An 18,043-nucleotide genomic window follows, 5' to 3' on the forward strand; every position below is an offset into this window, starting at 1 on the left:
CCCAGAAAGCTGTGACTCCAAGTGCAAAAAGGTTCTAGAATCAAACTCGTACTAATTACGAAAACAAAGCAACCAAAGAAATGCTTAGCTTATGGGAGTGCCTGATGTTGCGACAGACCTTAACAGAAAAGAACAGTTGTATGATCTGGAGCAAGTCACTGGGGCTCTCTGTGAAAGGGGGGCAGTATCTTTGTTTGAAGGGATGGTGCTGGATTTTGTAATTGCTGGTTTCATGGAATCTTATTTCACAACTGATCACTTGAATCATGCAAATACCCAAATCGCTCTCATACTGTTTTTTGATAGTTGTGATGGTGAAATTTCACATGCCTGTGAATATATTAAGAAAGGTTCACAAACTAAGCTGACCACCGTCAATATTTCCTTGAAACGGCCCTCAGGGATGGGTTTTGAGAGCCTGAGAGTCCATTCCCCTTTTCACAAATAAGTACTGTCAACTGATTTCCTGAAACCACTTAGGACATCTCCCCTTCTCTCACTTATGCCCAGCAGAAGACTCCAGAATCCGATGACCACAAGTCTTCACATTTAGGGAAATGTTATAGACATATCATAATTGAGGACTCCTGCAGCTGGGAAACCTTACATACAATTTGGTTCAATTCCCCACCCCTACCCCACCCCCGCCAATGCAAAGGTGACTCACACTGAGTCTCAACTGTCTTTCAAAGCTAAGTCACTGTACACTTTATCTTTGGTGGGGGATGTTTTACATCAATCATTACTATTTTGTTTTTTTTTTTTTTTCTGTACGCGGGCCTCTCACTGCTGTGGCCTCTCCCGTTGCGGAGCACAGGTTCCGGACGCGCAGGCTCAGCGGCCATGGCTCACGGGCCCAGCCGCTCCGCGGCATGTGGGATCTTCCTGGACCGGGGCACGAACCCGTGTCCCCTGCATTGGCAGGCAGACTCTCAACCACTGCACCACCAGGGAAGCCCCAATTATTACTATTTTGATGAAATTAAACATACATTTGGGAAACACTTCTAAGGATACGAAGGGGGGTAAAGTCTTTCTCCCCTCCTTAGTTCCCAGTTCCTCAAGAGGAGACTTTCACTATTGACCGGATCCTGTGAATCCTTTCACAGGTATTCTGGGCATATACAATCCCAGCTATAAAATATAAGAGGAGTCACAAATCCTACATTAGTGACTCTCAATCCTGGGCCCATCAGAAACACCTGAGTACATTTCAAAAATTAGGGTGCCCAAGTCTCAGAAACTCTGATTTAATCAATTTGAGGTAGGACATAATTTTTTTCAAGCTTTCTAAATGATCCTAGTGTGCATCCAGGGTTGAGAACCACTGTTCTTAAAAAATGTAAAATGATGTGAAGGCTTAAATTAAAAAAGAAAGAGAAAGCTAGAGAAGGTTCACATTTTCAAAGAAGGAAATAAAACAGCATGGAAAATTTTATGAATAAAATAAACATGAGAGACAACATACAGTTTCTCATTAAATACATATGAATTTGCCTATTCATATCCCTTTTTATGATGAATAGGACACTAAGATATAATTAGATCTTTTCTTCTGCAGAATGAAAAGTAATAATTAGATTTTGCCTCAGATGGATTTACTCACCATTATGAATTATTTATCTACTTTAAGCTGTTCATTCATAAACAAGCCAAATTATAAAACTCACCATTGCCTGGCACAGTTGGTATTGAAATATTTGCTAAATGAATGAAAACATCAACACTTAGTTTTCCACATGAATGTCTTGTTTTAAAATCATTGATCCAAAAGAGGGAGGGAAGCAGAGTGTCTCAGAGAATAAGGGCAACAGTAACGAAATGAAAATACGAGCAAACACTCAGAACTTGCCATGGGCCTGCCATGTTCTCCCTGCTTTCCCTGCATTCACTCACAACTGCCTTAGAAGAGGGGTACTGCTTTTTTTTATTTTATTTTATTTATTTATTTATTTTATTTAGTTATTTTTGGCTGTGTTGGGTCTTCGTTTCTGTGCGAGGGCTTTCTCCAGTTGCGGAGAGCAGGGGCCACTCCTCATCGCGGTGCGCGGGGCCTCTCACCGTTGCGGCCTCTCTTGTTCCGGAGCACAAGCTCCAGACGCGCAGGCTCAGTAGTTGTGGCTCACGGGCCTAGATGCTCCGTGGCATGTGGGATCTTCCCAGACCAGGGCTCGAACCCGTGTTCCCTGCATTGGTAGGCAGATTCTCAACCACTGCGCCACCAGGGAAGCCCGAGGGGTACTGCTTTTAATCCCCATTTTACAGGTGAGGGAACTAAGGCACAGAGGGCTTAAGTAACTTTCCCACCTTGACAGCCGCTAAAGCCAGATGTTGAACCTGGTGTCTGTTCCTGAATCAGAGCAGACTGAGAACGCGTATTAGAATTTTCCTCTACTCACTCGGATCCTGTCTTTCACAGATATCCCTTTGGGCATGCCAGTTTTGGGGTTTTTTTTTTTGCGGTACGCGGGCCTCTCGCTGTTGTGGCCTCTCCCGTTGCGGAGCACAGGCTCTGGACGCGCAGGCCCAGCGGCCATGGCTCACGGGCCCAGCCGCTCCGCAGCATGTGGGATCTTCCCGGACCGGGGCACGAACCCGCGTCCCCTGCATTGGCAGGCAGATTCTTAACCACTGCGCCACCAGGGAAGCCCGGCATGCCAGTTTTTAAAGCCTCTTTTGTGTACAGTGTTTGCCATTCAAAAAATAAAGCCAGACTGCTCCAGTCTTTTGAAATAGATTATTTCCCCATCCCAGCTGTCCCATGTGGACTAATACAAGTGCAGGAAGGAAATAAAAGCAAAAGGTCTTCAGATAGCTGTGGGAGGAACGCAAAGGAAGCCCTGCCAGAGAACTGGACGAAGCCCACCCAGAGAAGAGGTATGGGGGTGTGGAGGGAGCAGGGGATGCTCAGCTGGGGGAACCGGAGCAGCAGCAAGAATGCAGCAGATGCCTATGAACATTTCAAACTCCAGCCCGTGCCAACTCAAAAACCTCAACATTTTGAGTCACTTAACTCTGACACAATAAAGCAAAATTGGTTACCTATCTCCGAATCTGCAAGCTCCTGTTTTACTGTAGAATGGACAATTAGCTCGATCTTTTTCCATTATCCTCAATTCCATGGGTGGTTCTGGGTTTTGCCATGTGGTGCCATTTTCCAACTGTTAAAAATAACCATGACTTTACTTGGTGTTAAAAATCCATGAAGAAGTAAATGTTTAAAAGGTATTCGAAATATTTTAGTCAAAAATAAAAACAGATTCATGTAAGAATATACACATTCAAGTTGTATCACACAATCTAGACTCTACAAACAATTGTCGTGAGACAGGGGCTGTATGTCTCTCCTGGCTCCCAGTCACTGCCCATCATCAGGCATCGATATGGCTACCAGGAGCAGTCACCAAGGTTTCCCTTCTGTCCATCCATTCCTAAAAGGGTTGAAGGACTTCTTAGGGAACCACCCCCTGAGACCAATCTAAGTTACTGTGAATCAAGTTAAACCATCCATCGGGGCTTAAGTGTGTGTGATGCTGGTTACACACACTTTAAGGACTATAAACAAGTCCAGTCCACCAGGGTAACCTTTGCTTTTGTTCATCAGTTCAATTTTGTTGTTGCTGCGGTACAAAGCACAGAGCCACACAGGAGATTCCCACATTCAGACAGGATCTAAGTAGCTTACCATGAAATTAACATTATTGGAAATATTGTTTTTAAAGAAATGTTCATCGGTCTCAAATTCTTAATGAAAGGTTTTGAAAATACCTCATTTTCAGCCTGCTCCAGCATCTTCTGCACAGCTTCCTACAAATGGTGCAAACATAGGACTAATGAAAACCTCAAAGTCAGGTAAGTCACATCTGGTTTCTCTGGTTAAGAATCTCATGTGTCACAATTTTTAAAAAAACTTATGCACACAAAAGGCTTCAGGTTCTAATTTGCTTTCTATAGCACATATAGCTGAGAGTCTTCATTCAACTAGGACATTTAACAGCACACATTGCAAAACATAGTCTTCTAATAATTTCAGTAAGAGTAGTATTTAGTAGATTTGAACATATATTCCACATTCTAGTTTTTAAGATGAGGTATTAGTGAATATCATAAAAGACAATGCTAGCTGAAACATCACAGACATTTAACAGATGCTACATTATGACATGAACAGCAGCAACTGGGATTGATACAAAATCTCAAACTTTCCGATAAGGCAAAGTCAGTCCTGAAATATGCCAGTAAATTTTGACCTCCTTGGCATTTAAATAAGTTTTAAATTATGTTCGACAGACTTCTCTTCCCTAGCTCCTTAAAGCATTACATAGAAGACTCATATGTCTAGCTGCTTACTTGATTAACTCTGCCTGGCCATGTAAGGGTCCTCAGTAACTTAACGTGCTCAAAACAAACCTCACTCTTGCCTACCCCTTGCCCATCTAAATGCCCATCTCAGTAAACGGTGTTGCCATCTGACCACCTGCTCAAACTAAAAAGCTAAAAGTATGACTTGAATTCCCTTCCCAGTCCATTCAGCCTACCAGCTAGAGTTCCGTTGACTGTGCCACGACTCACCCCAAATCTCTGTACTTCTCTGTATTAAGCACTACTGTCATCCAAACCACCATCATGTCCTGTCTGGAACAGCAGCCTTCTAACTGGTCACCATATATCCACTCTTGCCTCCTTGGTCACCACTCCCCACCCCCATCCCCCATTCTTTATACCAAAGTTAGAATGATCTGTTAAAAGTAACGATATAAATTAGATGAAGTCAATCCCTGATTAAAAACCCTTTAATGGCTTCCCATGACACTTTAGGTAAAATCCAAACTCGTCCTTCCCACCCAGGAGGCCTTACATGAATGACCCTGCCTACCCTCCTGACTTCCTCCCCACCCCTGCTGCTCTTTCCTTTGGTCTCTAGGATTCAGGCACCCTGACCTCCGTTCAGCTCCACGCTCAGGGCGTCCCCCCTCTGCCTGGAGCCCTCCTCTCTGAGATCTCTGCATTCAGGCGTCAGCTCACACGTCGGCTTCTCCTTGGAGACGTCTTCCTGGACAGGCAATCGGAAGAAGTACTTTCCTACCCCGATCACTCTGTCACATGACATTCTGCCTTATTTCTTTTTTTTTTCTAATGCTTTATTCCTTTATACCACTTAACATTACCTTAGAGCACTTCAAATGACCTTTTTTGCTTGCTTATATTCAGTTCCATCATCTAGAAACCGAACTCAGTGAGTACAGATCTTTTTCGCTGCCCTATCTCCAACCCCTAGAGAAGCATCTAGCTTACAGGAGAAACAAAGAATGCAGATCCCTTTATATACGCTTAGAATCGACTTCATTTTACCCACTTCTCCTTAATGTCTCACCAGACTTCCTTTGAAACAAAAGCGTTAGCTTTTATCTGGTGCCAGAAAGACCTCAGTTGAAGAACATTCCACTGTTAAAATGGGAATTTATTACTCTCTACTAAAAAAATAACAAGCTCCAAACAATTTTCCTGCCCCCTAAAAACTTAGCATGATCTCGCCTCATCTAGAAAGCAGTACTCAAATAAGGGTATTTAAAATTTGCACTGGAATTAACTGATGGCCTGAGACAAAAGAAACAAAGGTTGCTTCTACCCCATCATGACCAGGATGTAAACAAATGCATTTTCCCCCATAATCTGGTGATTACCCAATTTTATGCTATTCATACATAGCATTATCACAGAAAAGATACATCCTGATGAATCAGTCAAGGAAAGATGAGCTGTGGTATCTTTGAAATAAATACACTGTTAAGGAACAGCAGCAAAATAGACCAAAGCAATCTTTAAAAACAATCCTGGAAGATATAGAGGATATATACATATACCTTATAGATTCTTTTTTTGTGTGTGAGCAACTATAGGTTAGCTACAATTGCCTTTATAGCACAAGTTAGAAGGGAAGTCAAGATTTAATAACAAAAAATATTTCCTCATCCCTCAATATTTGAGTCTGACTTCTTTCAATCTATTAGTTCTCGCTGACACGTCCAAAGCAGTGAAGTCTCTTATGAATCAAACAAAGGTGGAAACTATACAAAATAGTATTCTCTAAGTAAGTCAACCCATATACAGCAAAACCTCCGAAGAACACCATTTGCTCTAGAGTGGTACAAAGTGTAAGGCAGGGGCCAGCTGCCGATTTTTAATCAATACAACAGTAAGGTTTTATTAGAACATGGCAACACCCTTCATTTTCGTGTCACCTATGGCTGCTTTCACGGGACACTGGCAGAGTTGGACATTTTCAACAAAGACCATACAGACCATAAAGCCTAAAATGTTTACTCTGGCTCTTTACAGAAAAAGTTGGCCAATCCCTGGTATAGAGAGTAAGGTCGGCAGAGATGAAGGAAAACCTTCATTTAAGGCATCTGCCACAGCACCCACCCAAAGAAGAGCATCATAAGGAAACGCTAGTGTATATCCAAACTAAAAACATGACTCTTTCTAAAGAAAAAACCAAGTCCAAACCTGACATGCCTGTAGCTTATCCTTCAAGCCTATCACCCGCCCCATCTGCTCACTAAGAGGATACGCAGTGCATCTATCCTCCTGTGACGGGAATCACCTCTCTTTCCTTCTTCTCCTGTAGCTTCTGCTGCTCCTCTTCTCTCTCTTTTCTCTGCTGTTCTTCCCATTCTTCCTTTAACTTTCTCTTTACAGAGGAAAAAAGAAAGAAGAAAGGTAATTATTTTTCAGACTCACTTTTTTACAACATTTCACATATGGGGCAAATAAATGAAAAACTTTAACACTGGTAAAATGGATAATATCCGATTTTTAAAGTTCAAGGTATGTAACTCAATGAGAGTCATTTTGGTTAACTGGTTATCTGATTAATACCATACCTCTTGCTCTTCCTGCCGTTTTCTAGCCGCCTCTTCCTTTTCCTTCTTTATTCTGAATTCTTCTTGTGCCTTCTGTTCCCGCAGCAACCACTCCTCATGTAATTTTTGCCTATTGATGTAACGATGTGATCAGATAAAAGGAATGGACACTAATCTACAAATACATCCACACACATATATGATAGCAAATGGGATTTTGGGAATGACGAAAGTATCATGAAAGATATTTTCTAGAAAGCAGTTAAGTGGAGGTAAGAGGATCGAGAGGTGAGTAGTGATATTGGAAAAGCACTACATTTTAGCATATCCTCCTAGAGGGTGACAGCATAAAATCACTACTTCTACATTTCCTATCTGTAATATCTTTACACAAAACAATGACACTCTAGCTTTCCCTTTAGGTTGACCACAGTGATGTGTGGGTGCCAATAAAGTGAGTAACATCCAGCTTTTCACATTCAGGAAGTACCACCCTTCCTGTTCTATGCATTTTGAACGTGCCCATCGCAGGATTGCAGCATGATAAAAACCTGACATCTCCTGCTGTAAACCCTTGGACTTCTACTCTTTACAGCTGAGAGACTCCTGTGGTTTGCCCCAAGCACCTAACTGCTGAGAGAAGAAAAATAGAACTACATCGTGATCGTGTCTTTAAAATAAAGAAAGCTACAGGTTGTAAGAAAAGATGACAAAGAGTTACAAAAACAGATTAGTGGGTGTCTAGTTTATTTTTTGAAATGACCAATTATAAAGAGTGATCTTATCTTAAAATGGTGTCTCAGATATCTAATACCACAAGTTTCCAACTTAAAGATGGGCTATATTTCAAAAGTTTATTAGCCGATTAAGTGTTTAAAACCTAGACTGCATTTTCCCACCGAATTTGTAAAAGGAAAATGAAATATGAGAAACTGTTCTATATTACTTCAGGGACATTAGCAGTTAAATAAGGTTTTATGTCTAGTCTGGGGACCCAACCACAATTTCAAATACTTGATGGGAAAAAGTATTCCATTTCCAACTACAGATTCCAGGAACCCATCTTTTAGCCATAGTAGACACTGGCATGTTGCATGTGTCAACGTTCCTGTGTATGTCATAGAGTATACGTAAATGTTTCAGTGTGCAGAACTCTGATTCATAAACCTTTTGAGGAAGATATTCATTGTAAATAAACTGAACCAAAGTGTATATACATTTAAGACCACAAAAAAGTAAAATATTACAAACTTTAAAACTTAGTAACTTGGATATAATACTGAGAACTCTAGAACTCTGGGCACATAACTCTGTCAACCCCCTGCACTGAGACTTGAGCAAACTCTAGCATGCCTTTTAGCAGCATAAGGCTGTGTCCCTAGGATGACCCCATCACCTCCCACCCCCCAAGACATTAAAATGCCTGCCTGAGAAAACTCAATGCTGCCTAGAAAATGGACTGTTTGCTCTGGCCAACACCTGATAATAGGCCTCTGCCTTCCCTCTCCTAGAGCATCACTCAAAAGGGCTCGTAATTATGAATATGTGTCTCTTACAGCTCATAAGGGTCTCTCTCAAGGGCCTGAGAGCCATTCCTGGGAAATGCAGTCATTAAGAAGGATGAGGCCTCTGGCTCCCAGTCTCTGTGGGAGGATAAAGCCCTAACTTCCCTAACTGCCCACTAATGAACACAGCTTCCTGGTCACCTTCACAGGGATCAACTCCTGGTACTGTTCACTTTCCTCATTCTCCCTTTTAAATGCCTAAATCGCCTCTGCACAAACCAGAATGGAGCTCAGGTCTTCCCCTACTGTCAGGAGTTACTGAATAAAGTTTGTTCCTGCACTTTAATGTCCGGCTCTGTTTACCTTTGACACTATACACATCCTTTTAAGTAGTACATAAAGCCATTCAGTATTTTCAAATAAATTTCCTGCTTTTCAACAATAAAGTATTATGCAACTCGTACAGGAATAAACAAAAATCAAGGGAACACAAAGACATGTGTATGTGATTTAAAAGAAGCATCTAAGTAAATGGGAAAGCAAGAAAAATGACTTCCCTATTTCATGCTATACATATCATCTTTATCATTACAGAAATCTCTAGTAGTAAGAACAACCAGAGATATTACAGCATCTCCTATCTGCTCACGCTACGTTAAGCGCTATACACTTACCACCTCATTAATCTCATTTAATCTCCCCAATTCTATGCTGTAGGTACTATGATCGATGGTTTTTTTTTTTGGCTGCATCATGTGAGATCTTAGTTCTCCAACCAGGGATCGAACCCGTGCCCCCTGCAGTGGAAGCGTGGAGCCCTAACCACTAGACCACCAGGAAAGTCCCTGTTTATGTCCATATTTAAGGCGAGGAAATTGAAGCTTAGAGAGATTAAGCAACTTGAACACAGCTAGTAAGTAGCAGGGCCAGGACTGCAATGCAGATCTGGCTGAATCCAACTCCCTGTTCCCAATCATTACTACTTTTTTTTTTTTCAGCATTTTCATATTTCCACCTATTTATGTGCTTATTTGGGTAACAGGAACTAATTACAAGAAAAGAAGCAACATTTCCAGTGAACACACTAAATAGCTAGACAGGACCTATAAAGTTTTTTCTCCTTTAAAAAATTATTTATTTTTTATTGTGGCAATGTATACATACCATAAAATTTACCATTTTAACCATTTAAGTGTACAGTCGAGTAGCATTAAGCAGATTCATATTACTGTGTACCACTTGGGGAATAAAAAATAAACTACCCCCTGAAAAATACCAAAAGAGAAAAAGAGCAGAATATTTTTGTCATCTGGGGATGGGGGCGGCCTTTTGAAATCAGACATCAAGGCTAGATAACACGATGAAATTGACGACATGGAGATCAAATTATGTGAGTAACACGATAAGCCAAGTTAGGACTGATGACAAATGAGAAAAATATACATCACACACAGGACAGATAAAGGATTAATATCCTTAATCAAGTAATAACATTGCTTACACAATAAACTTAAAAAAAAATGAAACCCAAAAGAGAAAGGTGCAAGAACTAAGCAAGCTACAAATAGATAATATATAAAAAGATATTCAACCCTACTAATTAAGAAGTGTACATTTGAACTCTTCTCAATACTCTGTAATGGCCTATATGGGAAAATAATCTAAAAAAGAGTATATATATGTATATGTATAACTGATACACTTTGCTATACAGCAGAAACAAACACAACATTGTAAATCAACTATACTCTAATAAAAAAATTTTTTTAAATGTACATTTGAAACAATGAAATATGACTTTTCACTAAAGGAGTTTTAAGAACTGATAACGCCTAGTGTGAGTGAAGGTGTGGAGAGATGGGCACCTTGCTTCACTCTTGGAAAGGCTGCAAACTGCAATCTGGATGCCCTTTCTACCTGCCCATCTGCCTTTTACGTGTACTTCTCCTCTAGGCATTTTCCTAAGGAAATAATAGGACAATTACCATGGATTTATAATCATGGATACTCACTGCAACTTTTTTATAATAGTAAAAAGCCTGAATGCAAAATAATAATAAATTAATAGTAAATAAGAGTAAATTAATAGTACATGGTAAGTGAATGTTATTTAATAGTAAATAACCTGAATGTCCATCAGTAGAGAACTATAAATTATGAATAGAAAATAAATTATGCCAGTCATACAATGGATACTGTGTTGCTATTGAAATGGTTGAATTAGATCTCTGCACCAACACTGAAATAAATGTCCTATATAGCGAAAAAAGCAATTTATAGAAAAATAGGTATAAATATCATCCCACGATAGAAATATACATATATACTACATCTATAGTTTCTTTCTTACCTTCTTATTGGGGCTATCTTTGGTGTGTTGAGTTTACTGAAGCCCTTTCACTGTTTACACTTCTTAATTATTTGGATTTTTTTTCAAAAACATTTACCAATGAGCAAAAAGAGTGAATAATACTTTTATACTTCTTAATTATTTGGATTTTTTTTCAAAAACATTTACCAATGAGCAAAAAGAGTGAATAATACTTTTATACTTCTTAATTATTTGGATTTTTTTTCAAAAACATTTACCAATGAGCAAAAAGAGTGAATAATACTTTTATACTTCTTAATTATTTGGATTTTTTTTCAAAAACATTTACCAATGAGCAAAAAGAGTGAATAATACTTTTATACTTCTTAATTATTTGGATTTTTTTTCAAAAACATTTACCAATGAGCAAAAAGAGTGAATAATACTTTTATACTTCTTAATTATTTGGATTTTTTTTCAAAAACATTTACCAATGAGCAAAAAGAGTGAATAATACTTTTTTTTTTTTTTAAAGACAATATCTTTTTTCAGCCCATCAGCTAGCGGTTTAAACAGTTTATCCAGGGTATTTTATAAGACCTATTTTGTATAAGATTGTATAAAGAAGACCCGCCCTAGTTAGCGAAGATTTAGGATATTCAAGTAAAATAACTGGGTTCGCAGGAAGCGCTTCAATCAGTGCTGACCTCTCTCTCTCCAGCAGCCTCTCTTCTTCTCGTCGTTGTTCTTCAATAAAGGCATCCGCCGCTGTCTCCTCCTCCTCCTTCTGTGAGAGTCCTGAAGGAATGTCAATGTTTTAGTACACTATCTGTATATTACAAAACCTTGGTCAATAATTCAGGGAAAAACTTACATACAATTTTTCATCTTTACAAATATGGTACAAACCTGTTTTTAAAACTTTCTAATAATAAAGGGCCCCGATCGCCCAAATTGGAACAATGTGAACACTGAAAAGAACAATAATGGTAGTAGATAACACATTAAACTTAAAAAATTTATTGATGGTTCCATAGTGATACCCCAAAAGATGGTGAGGTGTGAGAGGGAACATCCACCTGTATAGAAGAATGGCAACTAAAAAATGTAGAAAGACTTAAGTAGAAAAGTCCTCACTTCTGCACCCCACTGTAGGAAGAGGATATTTATTTGGGAAGAGGATATTTATTTACACTATCTCAAAATATCAGCCCTCAGACGAGTACTAATTACAAAGGCAGGAACATCTTTTACAATGGAGCCATCTGATTGGCAACACTTAGACCACACTTGCATCATTAGGAGTGGAACAACTTGACATGAGAGGCCCCCTGATGTATGCAATGAGAGCTACACAGCATCAGCTTTGTAGTATTTTGCTATAGAGTGTAACCTGAAGCCAATCAGAAGACAGACTAATCTAGAATGCAGAGCATTCCACAAGACAACTGGCTTGAGCTTTTCAAAATAATCAAACTTGAATTGGGAAAGTTTAAATATGGCCTGTATATATATTACTGAATTAATGTTCCTTTATTTGTTTAGTATTATGGTCCTTATTCTTAAGAGATGCAGGCTGAAGTATTTAGGGGTAAGGGGTATGTATATGCAACTGATATGCAAAGGGTTCAGAAAAAATTTGTACATATGGATCTATCTATCTATACATAGAGAGAAAGTAAGGCAAAATGTTAACAATTGACAAATCTAGACAAAGGGTTCATGGATGTTTATTGAACCATTTTTTCAACTTTCTGTACATTGGAACATTTTCAAAATAAAAACATGGGGGCTTCCCTAGTGGCGCAGTGGTTGAGAGTCCGCCTGCTGATGCAGGGGACACGGGTTTGTGCCCCGGTCCGGGAAGATCCCACATGCCACGGAGCGGCTGGGCCCGTGAGCCATGGCCGCTGAGCCTGCGCGTCCGGAGCCTGTGCTCCACAATGGGAGAGACCACAACAGTGAGAGGCCCGCCGTACCGCAAAAAAATAAAAATAAAATGAAAACATGGGAAAATAAGTTTTAATATAATAAAAATTTATATCCTCTTCTACTCAGAATTTAAATTTGAGGGGAAAAAAGGAGGAAAACTGAAGCGATCTTAAGGAAATATAACAGAAGATCTCAGGCTAAAAGGAAAAAGATATTGTCTGTCACATATATTAAGTATAGGTCTAACCAAAGGCCCACCCAGTCCTAGATAATCACCATACAGCTGACCCTTGAACAATGCAGTGGTTAATGGGCACTGGCCCTCCACGCAGTTGAAAATCCACGTATAACTTAGAGTCGGCTCTCCACATCCATGATTCCTCTGTATCTGTGGTTCTGCATCCTTGGATTCAACCAACTGCAGACCATGTAGTACAATAGTGTTTACTATTGAAACAAATCCACATATAAGTGGACCTGAGCAGTTCAAAACCCATGTTGTTTAAGGGTCAAGTGTATATCTAATTGTATTGTACATGTAACTGTATATAGAATCATGCTACAATTTTGCAACTTGCTCTTTATCCTTCATGTTACCTTAATTTCTGATAATGCAGCTCGTTTCAGATTATTTCAAGTAGAACTGGGGGCTAAAGAGGCTACCTGTAATAGAGAGGTTGATACTCCAGAAATTTCTACCAATCACTTGCCAATTCACTCTTATAGCAATCCTTACAGAATACTTCTATATTCTAGCCTTCTGTAATGTTTGCCCATGCAACGTGTGCTACAACCCACAGCAGTATTTGGTAGACCACACTATTCATGAAGCACCACTAAGTAAAGAATTGTGAGTTGGAGTAGGCCAAAGCAGGAGCAGCCATCCAGAGACAAGCGCTTAGTCTTGGATCTCTCATTAGCCATATATAATCACGAGCAGACCAGTGAGCTGCATCCTTCAATTGACTAAACTGCCAAAGGACACATCCACCTGCCTATTCACAGAGGCTCACTCCAAATGCACTTTACAAAGTTAAAGGGGAATAAAAAATCAATGGAATATGTTGGATTTAAAATATGTAAAGAAAAAGAAGACTTTTAAAAAGTGGGGGCATGTTACAAGAAAACAAAGTAAGGAAGCTGAAAACTTTAAGGAGGGTGGGAAATCACTAAGGGCATCAATAACGCCAACCTAACCTGTTTTTCCTTTTATCCCTGATGCTTTATCCTGCCTCTAGTGGGCCAGTTTTGAACGAATAAAACAGAGATGCTAATACAGGCTGCAGGGCAACGCACTGCCCCTTCCATTCTAAGTATCCCATGTAATGCTACTGAAACAGTTACAAGGTAACTCCAATGGTAAGTAAAACCTCCATGGCTATTTTCTCAAGGCTGGAGAATCCTGGTTCCTTGAGTCTGTGGACTTCAAGAATTGTCTAGGATAATTTAACAGGCATATTCTGGCTAATGTGTATGGTAACCATTATAACTCAGTACTCCTGCGTGATTTCAGTGCTTTCATCTGCATTTATAACTACACTATACAACTTTACAACTAAGTTCATTAAACAGGTAGGTTTAATATACAAATGTTAGATTCTGCCATGAAGGCCAAATGACACCACCATCAGTACAGATCAAGGTTCCACAGTATTTTAATAGGAAAAAAAAGTGATAAATAACCACAGGGCAACAGTAGTAGTGGCATTCCAAACTCCACTCAGTACCATATTCACGTTGTGAGCATCTATTTCCCATCACCCCTAACATTACATTAATGTAGATATGGGGACTTCCCTGGTGGTCCAGTGGTTAAGACTCTGAGCTTCCACTGCAGGGGACTGGATGTATAATTGTATAATTTCACTTGGTTTTGTGATTTGTAAGTATATTGCTTTATAAGTCAAGTAAGTTTCACAACTAATTTTATGCATATATATTTAAATAATGTCAACAAGGGGTCTCTCATGTTAGTGAAGTTTAAGAAAAACTTGCAAAGTGTCTAAAACCCTCGACTCCTGCTGGTTTTACAAAAAGAACTATTCACCGAATACTCACTATGTGCAAAGGCTGTGCTAGCTACTGTAATTCGTAATGCCTGCACCTGTAATATTAGATACTTCATAAATACTTAACACGTAATCAGTGGGTGATGATTCACCGTGACTTCCCCCCCACCCCTTGAGTACGTTAACATTGTTTCTGACATGGGTCTAACACAACTTTTTGAGAGGCCGTGGCCACAGCAATTCTTTTTCGGATACGGTACTTGCTTTCCTTCTGACACTGGGGCCTCAGGACGGGAGTCGGGGGAGCAGTTTCATGCACAGAAAACAGGATGAATCCATTACCTGAGTCTCTCAGTCGAGCGAGTTCCTGCCGACGTTTCTTTCGTTTCTCCTTCTTCAGGGAGGCCCTGTACTTTTTGTGGCTGGAAAAACAAGACACAAACACACTCCAGCGTCAGTGGCCGCACCTGCAACGCTGCCTGAGCTCCCCTCTCCTCCGCGCCCAATGACAGGAACTCGTTTGGGCGCTCGAAAGTGAAACCTTGCTTCCCGTGTTTTAATTACAGAGCATGCTTTTACCATCGCCTCGCCATCCCCTGCGCAGACGGCAGGTCTTCTCCATCCCGTCACCTGTACCCCTCCTCGCCTCCCTGAGCCCACAGATGCCCGCGGACAGTCCGGGGCGCGCCGAGGGAAGGGATCGAGCTGCCGCGGTGGCTTATCTGCTTGGTCCAGCTCCCTTTCTGCCTGCAAATCCTTCAACCCAGCCTCGGTCCGCTCCGTCCCCTTTTCTTGTCAGCTCACCTCCCCCAACCCAGCTCACCTTAGCTTCTCCGGAAACATCATTTTCTCGGACGCCGCCATCTTGCCAGCACCGCCACGCCCCGCAACAGTCGGCCGGAAGGGGCAGGCTTGAAGGCGTCCGCAGCCGCGCGCAGTTGCAGTCGCTGCGCGGCCTCTCGGGCTAGAGGGGCGGTAGCCTGTCTCCACCTTGGCTGACGAAAGACGGATGACGGGAGGTAGGTAGCTCGTCTTCCAAAATCCTGTACGAGTAAATGTCTCCTCGAAAAATCCTCTGGGCTCCTAACCCATCTTGTAAGTACTTTTTCCCTCGTAGCGCTTCCCCAGTGCGTTATCACTCCCTCTCCCCACCTCATTGTGAGATGTCTTGTGGCCAGGAAGTTAAAGCCACACCTCCCCCTTTCTCGTCCATTCACAAAGCCTCATCTCTCACGCTGCTCGCCTTGCTTTCCAGTCCGAGGCTCTGGCTCCTTCCATAGTTCCACCTATCAACGCCTTAGACAAAGTTCCTTACCCCGCCCCCTTCCATTCACACCTGCCGGCTCTATAGGCGAAATTAACTACCGAGGCTGCAAAGGTGCAACCTCTACTCCCAAGGAATTTACAATCTAGAGGCAGAGAAGGGCCAATTCATAGATTAGATAATATGGTACAGGCAACTAAGATTACTTAACATAGTCCGCCTGGAGATTCAGGGAGAGCTTTCTGATGCCTGAGTTGCTTTGAAGGCAGACGACCTTTACTCAGGTGGAGAGGGCGGTAATGGCATTGCAGGTAAACCAGCATAAGCAAAGGCACTAAGAGGTGAAACAAGGTGGGATCTGCCAGAACCGCGAGAATTTTGGCCATCGAATATAAAGGGCAATTTGAAAGTTTCAAGGAATACAGCGGTATTCCTTGAATACCGCTGCGGCTAGGTTGTGGAGGAGGGCCATTCCAAGAAGCCTTAATTATGCTCTGTAGGGAACAGAGAACCGTTGCAAGATTTTAAGTTGAGGCTTGTTGTGATCATATTTGTGTTTTAGGTAAATTACTCTGGTTTGCAATATAAAGGGTACAGCCGGAATAACGCAATCTAGGTGAGAGGTGACAAGGAATTAAACTGGGGCAGTTGGGTAAGGGACTGAGAAAACAAAATAAACCCTGCTAATAATTAGACCGTGATTTACACATACAAGGCCAGGGACAAGACCAAGAAAAAAGTGTTTCTCCCAAGGACAGGTTGCGACTGCAAAAAGATTAACAACCCCCATCTTTTGATAATTGGATAACTTCCCTGGCTTACCTTTTTCCCTCTCTCCTCCAAATCAAAATTACTGAGATACCCAATTACTAAGCTGCCTGTTTCCCTAGTCCCTCCTTGAAATCATTCAGCAGAAGCCCAAACTCTTCATAAACTGCCCTACTCCCTCTTACAAAGACACTTGCAGTAACAAGCCTCCAAGTGGAGCTCGTCCAGCTCAGTGCATCGGTAATTAGGGACATAGACTTTAGAGTTGGATGGACTGGGAATCTCAAGGCTTGGCTCTCTGATCTTGAGTAAATTCCTAATTTTTTTTTTCTGGCCGTCCTAACCACTGGACTGCCAGGGAACTCCCAGTTCCTAATGTTTAGTCTTCAGTTTTCTCATCAGTAAAAATCAAGGGAATGCTATATGTTGGCATAGTGCCTGTCAATAGTTAGTGTCCCCAAAACTTTATCTGTGATTAATGGCAGCAGCAGCGTGAAAACTTCCCAACCCCCTCAAGAGTGGGTTAGGTACTTGTCCTGCGGGTGCTCTCAGCACAAGTATTTCACCTTTTATAACACCTATCACACTATACTGTACTTTGTTGCCTTCATAAGACTGCATCTGGCACTAAATCTTAAACTTCTTGAAGGTGAAGACTTGGCAGTTACGGCCTCTAACTAGAGAATGCCCTGGGTGGCACAAAATATAGCTGTTCAAATCTCCAATTTTGCTGGTTCCTGTGACCAGGACTTATGCTGAGAATTGCTGCCATTCTGAAAGCATCAGTGTTTGGGTTGCTGTAACATTTCTTATGAATCAGACCAGACTTTCATGTCAGAATAACTAAGAATGTCTTCTAGGAAGAAACTTCTAATTAAAAAAGGATACAGATTTCGATTTTATTCTATTATGATTTAGAAATGAATGCAAATCTCCTTTTATAGGAGTTAGATGTTTATCTTCAACAGTTAACCGCTGCGTTCATTTTCATGAATAAGCTTAAATTGCTCAAGTTAATTTCATTACAGAAGTTACTCTAAAAGCCAATTCCATTTCCAAACTAGTTACCATCATTTGAATTCGATAAATCATAAGATAAAAATAAGGTATGTAAAAATGTAATGCAAAGATACATTCTACTATGATATTCTGATAAACAGAACAAATTTATCTTTATTCTGCAATGTAACATGTATTTTCTATTTTTCTTAGTGCCTGAAATACAACATCTACTTATTCTCAAATATATATGTTTTGGTTTATCCCCTCTCTATGGGAAAAGGCCTAAACTTTTGTCTTATTTTGTCAGTAGAAAATAGCTGATTGTTCTTAAAAAGTTAAAGAAAATATTTTACTCATATAAATGGTGTAATAGATACTGCTATTAC

The 18,043-nt window shown here is 40.6% G+C and overlaps 1 protein-coding gene across 1 annotated transcript in view; it reads right to left on the reverse strand.

Moving 5' to 3' along the window:
• ZRSR2 (zinc finger CCCH-type, RNA binding motif and serine/arginine rich 2) overlaps window positions 1-15,758 on the reverse strand; it is a 26,469-nt gene extending 10,711 nt beyond the window's left edge. The window contains exons 1-7 of the mRNA XM_024755231.1: window positions 15,447-15,758; window positions 14,966-15,045; window positions 11,390-11,480; window positions 6,888-6,996; window positions 6,608-6,694; window positions 3,769-3,807; window positions 3,043-3,161 (exon numbers count right to left, since the gene is read on the reverse strand). Coding sequence (XP_024610999.1) covers window positions 3,043-3,161; window positions 3,769-3,807; window positions 6,608-6,694; window positions 6,888-6,996; window positions 11,390-11,480; window positions 14,966-15,045; window positions 15,447-15,487 — 566 coding nt within the window. The 5' untranslated portion in view covers window positions 15,488-15,758. The remainder of the gene's footprint in view (window positions 1-3,042; window positions 3,162-3,768; window positions 3,808-6,607; window positions 6,695-6,887; window positions 6,997-11,389; window positions 11,481-14,965; window positions 15,046-15,446) is intronic.
• Window positions 15,759-18,043: the final 2,285 nt, after the last annotated feature.

This window comes from Neophocaena asiaeorientalis, unplaced genomic scaffold, assembly GCF_003031525.2.
Source record: "Neophocaena asiaeorientalis asiaeorientalis breed wild unplaced genomic scaffold, Neophocaena_asiaeorientalis_V1.1 scaffold876, whole genome shotgun sequence".
NCBI lineage: Eukaryota > Metazoa > Chordata > Mammalia > Artiodactyla > Phocoenidae > Neophocaena > Neophocaena asiaeorientalis.